Below are 11,666 nucleotides of genomic sequence, written 5' to 3' on the forward strand. Positions count from 1 at the left end.
ATAAAAAATGCTAACTCAAGCATTACCAACTTATTTTACGATGAACTCTAATGAGTATAGTTTTACCTCTTAATTCAAAACGATGACTGCAGTTATTGACATATAAAAGAGGCATTTCCTGTGTCATTTTAATTTATATCGTCTCCAATTTTTCATATTTGTTTTTGAAGGGATATTGTTGAATCTGTTTTGTATATGAATTAATTTGTTTATGTTACTATTTTGTAATCTTACTTTAAGAAAATCGCCAAACTGATTCTTCAGTGATATTAATTAAAAAAAAAGAAAAAAAGAAGTGGACAGTTTGCAATTACAATTATATAAATGCTTTCATTTAACCGTAACAGTAAGTATTAAATGAAACTTTGATCACCCTTGAATATTAAAGGGTAATGAATAACATAATATCTTCATTAAACATAAATTATCCTATTAGTTTTGATAAATTTCTACTGTTACAATTTTGCAGACAGTATGAAAATTGAGCAAATGCATAATGACATAACCCTTATGTGTCTTGAATTTATCAACCCTGACTTATCTCGCTTTGAATGTTTTGCAATGCAATATGTAATTTCACTGCTACCATGAAATCATTAAATCCAAAGTAAGCTTTGGTTTTTGATTCTATTGTTTATATCATGTTTCTGGCAGTCAAGCAGTGTGGTATCACCATAATTATTCCATTTTTTACTACTAAAGACAACAAAGACTTTGAAAACGACACAATGATGGTGAAATTAAACAAAATCATTAAAACACACATATATACACTGAACGCCTGGCATACAGAGTCCTGCTTGTTCTTGCAACGTTTCATATATTATGATAAAAAGTAGGAATAAAAGAAACGTTGTGTTTCAACATGATCAAAACACTACAATTTTTTAATATTTTAGATAAGTAGGAAACTGATTTTCATTGAATTCAATTGCTATCCATGTTTATTCTGTGTCGCCGTCATTGAACTTTGTTTTATTGTACATTCACCAGCCCATAAGTCAGACTTGTCTGACTTGATCTATATCATAAATTATTTACGGTAATTGTCAGATAACGAAATTATTTCTAGTGTTTCACATTGTATAAGTTATCGGTGCTTGAGTTGAATTTCTTACTCGATATTGTCTATTTTGAGTTCTTCTTGTGTACAATTTAATGTTGGATTTCGATGTTCCTTTTTGTATACTTGGAAAAAAGGTAGGCATTTTTGTGTTGTGATGTACCTGTAGCAGCCATCGCACTGTGGCTATAAATTGACGCAAATAATATTCATATTTTATTCTGCAAAACCATTACATCGCATGTACGCATACAAAGTTACACAACTGAAGTTACGCAAGTTGCTGAATGTACGTAAAACCTGAAAAGATCAAAGAAACATTGTTTACAATTCTTGAAAATGTATCAAAGTTATCGAAGATTCATATAACAAATTCGAATGATATGGAAAATGTATAGAACAATTATTATTTACCTCTATGGGCCATTTATGATGCCTCGTGTCGAACGTGTCGAGTGAACATTTACAAAATCATTTAACCGGAAATGGTGAAATCTCGATTAAAATACAGTTGCTGCAGCGTGGCAGTTACATGGCTCCCTAAAATTAGTTAACTAATTTTCCCACGAAAGTAAAGATACAAAAACTACGCATATAAAAATACTAGTACTCTCGACTATGATTATCATAAACTAAGAACGTCTGAATAGATTTACCAAAACTGAAAGTTCTAGCACTTAACGCACGATCTCAAAGTCTATTTTCGCATAATCTAAATTCACTATCGTCAATACATAGTCTCTGAGTCAATCAGTTAGCTCCTCGGCTGGGAATCATCCTCGGTCTCGTGAAGTAACACCAATTTGTGTATAGGTCTTTCAAGTTCCGATAGTTTGAATTTACGAGCACCTCTACGATCCAATTTTGGCGAACCAACGATCAGTTTAACTTTACGAACTAAAGAGTCATTATCCTTATACACACCACACACTCGATCTAAGCGCCACAAATTCCTCGCTAGGTTGTCATCTTTAATTAAGACAATATCACCAATACGCAAATTTCGTTTCGGAGCAATCCACTTCTGTCTAGCTTGAATGTTCGAAAGAAATTCTTTCCTCCATCGATTCCAGAATTCGTTAACAAGAAACTGTACTCGCCTCCACCTCTTTCTTGAATAGATGTCGTTTCGCATGAACTGTCCGGGTGGTGGTAAGATAACATTAGTTTTCATAGTCAATATATGATTCGGTGTGAGAGGTTCGAGAGAAAGCGGGTCGTTTAGATTTTCTACTGTTAGTGGTCGGCTGTTCACTATAGCTGTAGTTTCGGCCATTAAAGTCCTCAAGGATTCATCATCTAACTGGGTTCCAAGTTGTGAAAGAATATTTCGCACCGTACGTATCTGCCTCTCCCAGATACCACCCATGTGGCTAGCTGAGGGAACGTTCATTTTGAACTGTACAAAATCGCAATTTCCATCGAGTAGATATTGACGAATTTGATCGAAGTCTAATTCAGACATGGCGTTTCTGAATTCTGTTTCAGTACCTACGAAATTAGTTCCTTGATCACATCGAATATGCCGTATAGGTCCGCGCAACGAAACGAACCTTCGCAAGGCATTGATGAAAGAGTCTGTGTCTTGGGAGTTTTCGAGATGAATAGCGCGTGATGACAAACAGGTAAACAAAACTCCATAACGCTTGAGTACTTTTCGAGATTCTTTAATGTACCAAGGCCCGAATAGGTCAACTCCGCAATATGTGAACGGCGGTACATCTTCAAGTCTGTCGGATGGTAAATCTGCCATCTTTTGGATTTGTGTCTGACTACGTAACTTTCGGCATATAACACACTTTGACAAAAGGGATGAGACGATAGAACTGCATCCAATTATCCAAAAGCCATGAGAACGTATCGTGTTCGTAGTAATTCCACGTCCTTGGTGTTGTGACTGCTCGTGGTAATGACGTATGACAAGGTCCGTGATATGAGAACGTTTTGGTAAGATAATTGGGTGCTTCAAATTTGAGTCGAGATCTGCACGTTGTATGCGACCATCAACGCGAATTAATCCATCCGGATCCAGAAAAGGGTCAAGTCTATACAATGACGACGTTCCTTTCATAACACCGTTTCGCTTTCTAGCCGACTCCTTATCACTAAACTCTCCGTTTGAACGCAAAGATTGCAATGTTTCCTTTTCATCTTTGAATGCAATGCTTTGAACGTGTTTAACAATTTCAATCTCAGCGCGGTGTAGGTCATTCACAGTTATCGGAGCACAAGCAACTTTCTGACGTTTCGCAAGCAACGTATCCTTTAGATTAAGGCACATTGCAATCACACGTTTGGCTCTGCTCCAACTCGAAAAGTATTCCAGACTTTGCAGTATCGAACTCTGACTAGGTAAGCTTGTACTTGTGGAAAACACTTTGGCCTTTCTCACTTCCGGGTCGTTCAATAAAATGTGTGAAGTATCCGGATTGTCCTTTCTGAAATCGATTTCGGTCTTCCATAGAAAATCTGGTCCAGAAAACCAACTCGATCGACCTAATTCGATTGGCGTTGATCCTCGAGACGCAATGTCAGCTGGGTTGTTAATAGAGTTTACGTAGTTCCACTGAGAGGGATCTGTAACGCTACGGATCTGTTGAAATCTGTTTGCAACAAAAACATGAAAACGCTTCAAGTCATTCGCAATGTACCCGAGGACCACGTTACTATCAGTCCAGAAATAGTCAACAACATTCGCATAGTCAAGTTCGTTGTGAAGTAGTGTACTGATCTTCACGGAAGTCAGAGCTGCAGTAAGTTCTAACCTAGGAATAGAAATGGACTTTAACGGAACTACACGAGACTTTCCTATGACAAGTGAGCAATGTACTTGTTGCTGAGCGTTGACTAGTCGAACATAGGAACACTGTCCATAACCTGTTGAGCTCGCATCAGAAAAGTGATGCAGTTCAATTGTCTTAACTTCTCCAAAATCAACGGGTTTAAGGCTTCGGTTTATTTTCAAAGATTCGAGGGCTAGCAACTCGCGTTTCCATCTTTCCCATTTCATCTGAACACTGTCTGGTAATGGGCTATCCCATTCAATTTGATCCTTGCACATTTCTTGTAGCAGTTGCTTCGCAACGAGAATAACTGGTGAGATGACACCTAAAGGATCGTACACTGAACTTAGCGTAGATAACATTCCACGACGTGTAGGTGGTTTGCTACTAAGTGATATTCTAAATTGAAAAGCGTCCAATTCGATACACCATTGAATTCCCAAAGTCTTTGTCGTTGGTAACGTTTCATAAGAGAGGTTCAAATTCAATTCCTTGGCGCAATCCTTCTCGGGCATTTGAGCTAATACTTCCTTCGAGTTTGACAACAACTTATGTAGTCTAATTCCACGCTTACTGCACATTTCGATGCTTCCCTTGATAAGACTTATAGCTTCTTCGCCACTTGACAGAGATTTCAACCCGTCGTCAACATAAAAATCACGCTTAATGAAGTTTGCTACTTCCTGTCCAAAGTCAGCTTCATAATCGTTCGCAAGTTGTTTAAGTCCAAAGTTCGCGCACCCTGGTGACGAAACTGCACCGAATAGATGAACACTCATACGATACTCTACTGGGACCCGAGTAAGATCTCCATCTTCGAACCACAGAAATTTCAGATAATTCCGACGTTCAGTATTTACTTTAAATTGATGGAACATTTGTTCTATGTCACAAACGACCGCAATAGATTCTTTACGAAATCGACATAATAAGCCTATGAGAGAGTTCGTAAGGTCTGGGCCTTGCAGTAGATGATCATTTAACGACTGTCCCATGTATCTAGCACTACAGTCGTAGACTACTCGCAATTTTCCTGGTTTTTGCGGGTGATAGATTCCGTGATGTGGAATGTACCATTCCTGACCGCTATCCTGATTCAGTTCATTTTCCGGGACTCTGTCCGCGAACCCATTTCGGATTATATTGTTCATAAAGGTTTGGTGATGATCAGCGTACGTTGCATCATTACGGAGCCTTTTCTTCAAATACGCCAATCTCTGTATAGCAATACACTTGTTGTTCGGCAAGTTCGGTGGACCAACTCTGAACGGTAAGGGCATTTCGTAATGTGAATCGTTTACATGAATTCCTTCTTGCAAGGTTGTTAGAAACTTTCTGTCATCGTGTGAGAGCGGTCTCTCATAGTTTTTATGTTCAATGAAGTCCATCTCGAACATTCGGGTTAAGTCTGAAGGACTGATTATCTCCTTAACCTTTGACCTCATGGACACAATAAAACGATCGTTTGCGTTAGGTACTTCTTTCGGTACTTCAAACGTTAGCACTCTATGAGAATGTCCAATCGAATCTAATTGATCATCGTCGTTTCGGGTCGAGTCCACTATTCCAACGATACCCCATCCTAGGTCAGTTCGTTGACCATACGGACCATCCTTCAACGAAGGTATTACCTCTCTTGGTATAAGTGCACGTGGACAATTGTATTCTATAAGCAACCCTATATCACAGTTCTGTATAGGCAATAGTTTATCCGCAATTCTGTTTAAGTGATGCCAGTGTCTAGCCATGTCGGAAGTTGGTATGTGTGATCTATTTGCAGGCATCACATCTCGTGTAAATACTGTCGGAAGAGGAATCCGGACTGAACTATCAAATCCTCGTACTATCAATCCCTTCACTTTACAACTATCTACAATTTGGTTTTCGGCAAACATCGTTGACAACGACAACTTCACATCTGTTCCTGATAGACCTAATTTACGATATGTATCGCTTAGATAGAATGAATGTAGTGTCTGATTGAGTGTCAAGTAACGCATAGACGAGTACTTCTTCGCTTGGAGTGTCAACATGTGAAACGTATACGGGAACTATCATCGAACTTTTAGCACTTGATTCCGTATTACTCATAAATACTGTTCCAGTTTGAGACGAAAAACGTTCGGGTTTGACATCCTTTGTGGCTGGTTTATCGATAGATGAAGCACTCGGAGACGGGGTTGTGTTAGACGTATTAGGGTTTCGCAAATCACCGTGTAAAGATGTTGGATGGTACTTCTGGCAAATGTTGCATTGTTTACGTTTGTTACACCGCTTAGAAACGTGACCAGAACCTAAGCACCCAAAACAAAGTCGGTTGTTCCTCGCAAAGTCTTTCCTATTTTCAACTGTTTTTGCAAGAAACTCCTTACAAGTGTCCATTTCATGAAACTGATCGCAACACAAACATTTGACTTTCGGTTTCGAATCGGTGCGAGACATGTTTGTTGTGCTCCTCTCTGAAGTGTCTGTCATGAAAGTACGTCCACGAAAAGTTTGGTTGTCGTGTCGTCTTTCTGTGAATCCGCGACGATTATCGTTGTTGCGAAGACCTGGAACAAAATCTCCCTTTACTGATTGTAACGATGTCACAGGATCACACGCAATTCTCGCCTCTTGCGAGATAAACTCCACAAATATCTTGAACGGTGGAAATTGTTTCTGTTCTTCTTTGTGTTTGACGACTATTCTGCCCCAACGTGTCACTATCCAATCTGGTAGTTTTGTTAACAACTTTCTATTCTCCCGATCATCGTTGAGCATATTCAGCGTTCCAATGCTCTCCATCGCGATTTCACATTGCTTTAGGAAATCAGAAAATCTCAGTAACGATTTAGAATCTCTCGGTAGAATTTTAGGCCACTTTTCAAGCTTATCACGGAAGGCATTACCAATGACAAATGGATCACCGTATCTCTGATCTAGTAGTGCTTTCGCTTCTGTGTATGCATTTTCGCTCGACAATAAGAAAAAGTTTTCGACGACATCTCGAACAGATTCTCCTAAGTATTTTCTCAGATAGTGTATACGTTCAGAAGACGGAATCTGCCTTTGATCGATTAATGTCTGGAAGGCGGACTTCCAATTCGGATATTTTAGTGGATCTCCTTGGAAAATTGACGGTTCCGGAGGTGGAAGACGGCTTAAATTCACTTGCTCGGCAAACGACTTGGCGATATCACTTATCGTAGTTAGTGAAGAATCAAGATTGTTAACATTTGACGCTACTCCAGGACTTGACGTCGACGTTAATAACTGGCCTTGTATTGATACTGGATTGTTGATCGGAACGTAGTGGCTTCCTGTCGGTGGATACATCCGCGTACCTTGTACAGGAACGTTTGCTGAATATGATTGCTGCGGTACAAAGTCACTAATGTTTGGATTCAATGTTACAGAGTTTGAGGACGCATTTATTGATGCTCCATTGTTGACTGCCATTTTCGAAGGCTGATGGACTGACGCACTGACAATTTCTGGAGCAGTTCCTGCGGTACGTGGTGAAACCTCATCGATCATTACATTTGGCTGTCTACAGCTTGGTGCTTCATATTTCCAATCTAATGGACTATATGTGATATTTTGTGTTTCCTTGAATTTGACAGTACTTTCAAGAAACGGGCCCAACCGGTCAGCTTTAGGCAACGATTTCTTAGCTTCATCTAATTCAGACGCAACATCTTCTGTGCCGTCAATTATTTCTAACTTAGCCTCGGCAATGTCTAAATCTCTCATGGTTTGAATCTTTTCTAATCGCAGCTTTGCATTTGCTTCAACATCTAGGTACTTCAGTTTCGTTTTAAGTTCGGCTGCCTTAGAGGCTGTTTCAGATCTTATTGAACGTGTGCTTCTATGTGAATGTTGAGAAGATTTCACAGAACCACTTCGAGATGACCTTCGTGACGATATTTCTGAAGAATCCTCCTCCAGTTCCTTTAATCTTAAGGAAATTCGCTTCATTATGTCTGAATGAGCATTTTCGCATGCTTCATACCGCTCAATAATGTCATCTTCAATATCTCTCCCTAAATCAACATGTTCGCCGGTCTGACACTCCTTTTCGATTAGCCGTGATAATTGTTTGTATATGCTAATGACGTGATCTGCGCGCTCTGATAAATTGTCGCGTTGACTTCTTATAGCCAAACAATCTCTACTGTCACTAAGCAAGACTTCTATCTTGTTACAACAAGTTTTCCAGGTAGACAAAGTTCTTTTAAAGTTCTTTTCTAATGTATCTAATTGCCACCATATACCCTTACTTGATGGTTTAGGCTGACGTGAACTTTTGCGAATAGGACCTTCAGGTAAATTACTATCAGACATTTTGATTTAATTACCATCAAATAAAACCTCAGTTTGGATTATTAAAATTGGTTCAAAATAGTATCTTCAATATAACGTAATAACCAATGCAAAATGTACAAATTGCCTTAACTCAACCACAAAATAATACCCATGTGAAAAATATAGCAATGCATAACATATAACAAATGCAAGACATAAAACGCATATGATAAGGCAAAAATCAAAACATCATAGTAAAATGTCAAAAGGCAGAGTTTAATGTCAAGACTGGTCAGTACTGTAGTTCAAAACACTTTATTTGTGACGTTGAAACAGGCACACTCTGTATGTAGAAAACTGTTCATAAATAACGTTATGACAGGTCCGTACTGTAATTAAACTCGCTCTCTTTGTAACGTTGTAACAGGTCCGTACTCTATTGGAACGCACTTTTATCGTGACGTCGTAACAGGTAAGTACTGTATCAGAATTCACAGTTCGTACGGGACGTTGAAAAAGGTAAGTACTGTATTTATACACACATTTATACGCGCACGTGTGCATCAAGTGTCAATCAAAATACGGGCATGTCTAACTGTACAAATGTTTATAAAGTTAATAAAGGTCACTTACAATTAAAATCGAATCCAAATTGTTAATCATATCCAAAAGTATGTAAAACGCACTAAATAGTTCTCATATCTTCTCACCCGTATGACTTGTATCCGTGTCCATTGAATCGTTTGTTGTACACAACTCATCTTCTGTCGGCTCATAACTGTTTGAGAGGTTTTACTGTAGCAGCCATCGCACTGTGGCTATAAATTGACGCAAATAATGTTCATATTTTATTCTTCAAAACCATTACATCGCATGTACGCATACAAAGTTACACATCTGAAGTTATGCAAGTTGCTGAATGTACGTAAAACCTGAAAAGATCAAAGAAACATTGTTTACAATTCTTGAAAATGTATCAAAGTTATCGAAGATTCATATAACAAATTCGAATGATATGGAAAATGTATAGAACAATTATTATTTACCTCTATGGGCCATTTATGATGCCTCGTGTCGAACGTGTCGAGTGAACATTTACAAAATCATTTAACCGGAAATGGTGAAATCTCGATTAAAATACAGTTGCTGCAGCGTGGCAGTTACAGTACCCATATACATTTGTACATACATAAAAAAAAAACCATCCCCGCTAAGGTATTGTAGAAGTATTCCTGAGATTATAAGCAAATATGATTATAGATATATACTACATGTACTAAACGATATGCTGACTACTCAATATTATATCTCCCATTTTGATATATGATTGTAAATAAATCATTTACATCAAGATACGATGTATGATGTTTCAGTTTACATGACACAGTTAAATACTAGCATGTAAAGGTTTTTGTTAGGAATAAAAGTTTTAAATTCTTGCTTGTTTTTTAATCCAATGATAAACTATTATACCCCTATTTTACACTTGTGAATTTTTTTTATCTATGTATAAATTAACCATATATTAAGTTTAATATTAGCAGACTGTGTTAGTCTTTTTTGATAATAAAAGAAAGCTAAACGAGCTCCTGCACAGGTTAATTTGTTCTGTGGCATAAAAACTGAATTAATGAAAAAGTGTGTTTTTTTTTTTTTTGCTGCATCCAAATGACGATTTGCAAACCAAATTAAATAAAGACTACATACTTACAACGACGTAATAAAACATTGATATAGTCATCCGGGTTTACTATATTTGAAATGACTTATTTTCAGTAAACGATCTTGTAAAATAATTCTGCTAAGCTTACGATGAAAGTGTTAGATTCAGTAAGAAATCGCAATGCAAAAAAGTATAAAAAAAAAAAAAACAAAGCGAAAAAAAAAACAAAACAAAACAAAGCGAAAAAAAAACAAAAACAAAACCAAAAATTAAAAAAAACAAAACAAACACCAACACCAACACAAACAAACAAACAAAACAAAACAAAACAAAACAAAACAAATCAAAACGGAGTTTCCTTTTAATCGACAAGGAACCCAAGATAATGTGTACAAGAGTAAGAATAGTTCAGGTTTGATATTTTGATACACAAGCCTGAACAAAAACGTCAGAATGTTATTTTGAATATCGCAAATGTTCGGTCTGTTTTCGAGTCAAATTCTTACTCATGGAAACTACAATTGTTTGAAGGATAATTTTTGTTTTTACATCTTATGAAGGGGACCAAGATTTAAGCAGTAATTAACACTTTCAACCCTGAATTAATATTTTTCGCAAAATTTCAGTGCCGCGTATATCAATGCACGTGATAACAAACGAAGAAACGTCGCTTCAGAGAATAAATTCAATATGCGTTTTAGCGAGAAGGATTAGGGATCCATTTTACAAAAATAACAATATATATGCTGGATAAATTAAACTACTTTATACTCAATACAATCGAAGTTTACAAGGAAACAAAACAAGTACCTGTGATAATATTGAAAGTTTTGCTATGTATTCTGCGTCCCTGATTAAACCATAAATTGTACCCATTATTATTACAAAGCATGTTGAGGAAATGATTGATTGTTAATTATCGACGAACTTTTAAAATCAAATGGTTCACCTTTCTGGTGGCGCTTTTTCCAAGGAACTGCCGTTTCACCATAGTTATCTCGCGACTTGTTTGCCGCCATAATTGTTTATATTTAACCTTCAGCTTAAGCAGCCAAAGAAAGAAAATTCAATTAGATAAATGGACGATTTGGATTAGATCGCTGCCTGTGCGCTCTGTACCTAAAAACGCACTTCCGTGTGAAACTTACATTTGAACTTCCCAAATTGTAATTCTCAGTAAATCTTTTTCTATTTATAACACACTACAGAGAGACATTGTGGAACATTGTTCTTCCAGACTGGGATTATTCAGAATTTATTTTTTTATATTTATAGAGCTTGTACTTTTAACATTTACAGCATTAACTTTCAAATTAAAACATAGAGATAAAACTACATACTGCAATGCAAAATACCAACAAGAATCTTTATAACATTTAACTGTAAAAAAATACATTGTAGGAACAAACCAGTAAAATTGAAAAAAATAACGTTTCTTTATACTTTGATTTATCATTCTTCTATTTCATACATGTTTATACATGTACATTGAATTCATACTGAATGCTAGTACTAGCAATTGCTTAAGGTTTACAAAGTATTTATTTTCAGTATTTAATTGGCCTGCATGTCTTTTTTCCTTTCACAAGGTTTTGTTTAGAGTATTCCCCCTCGTTCTAAGACTCCAATTATGCATGAAAAATGTGAATGATTATTTGTTGTATGAGCAAAAAAAAATATGGATAGTAAGGAAAGTTTTGATTTGCAAAGATTATTCTCAATAAAGTTAAGAAATAATAAAGTTTTAGTAACTGTACTAATTAACATAAATGTAACAATGTACAATGAATTCATCCATGATAGATATACTTTCAGTGTCTTAATTATAGCAATCCCTCTTGGTGTGAAATTTAGCAACATCCTCTGCTAG

General features: G+C 36.7%; 2 protein-coding genes across 2 annotated transcripts; both read right to left on the reverse strand.

Annotated features, from left to right (window-relative positions):
* Positions 1-1,276: 1,276 nt before the first annotated feature.
* On the reverse strand, positions 1,277-5,741 carry LOC148616042 (uncharacterized). The gene is made up of 2 exons (XM_088582685.1): positions 1,478-5,741; positions 1,277-1,363 (listed from the first exon to the last, which is right to left on the reverse strand). The coding sequence occupies exon 1, from the start codon at positions 5,739-5,741 to the stop codon at positions 1,818-1,820; it is 3,924 nt and encodes a 1,307-aa protein (XP_088438811.1). The 3' UTR covers positions 1,277-1,363; positions 1,478-1,817.
* A 41-nt stretch (positions 5,742-5,782) lies between these two features.
* LOC148616043 (uncharacterized) lies at positions 5,783-9,292 on the reverse strand. Its single transcript, XM_088582686.1, has 2 exons — positions 9,180-9,292; positions 5,783-9,065 (listed from the first exon to the last, which is right to left on the reverse strand). The coding sequence occupies exon 2, from the start codon at positions 8,170-8,172 to the stop codon at positions 5,785-5,787; it is 2,388 nt and encodes a 795-aa protein (XP_088438812.1). The 5' UTR covers positions 8,173-9,065; positions 9,180-9,292; the 3' UTR covers positions 5,783-5,784.
* Positions 9,293-11,666: the final 2,374 nt, after the last annotated feature.

Source organism: Perna viridis, chromosome 5 (assembly GCF_037379345.1).
Source record: "Perna viridis isolate PV_CMFRI_1.1 ecotype Kerala chromosome 5, ASM3737934v1, whole genome shotgun sequence".
Taxonomy (NCBI): Eukaryota; Metazoa; Mollusca; class Bivalvia; order Mytilida; family Mytilidae; genus Perna; species Perna viridis.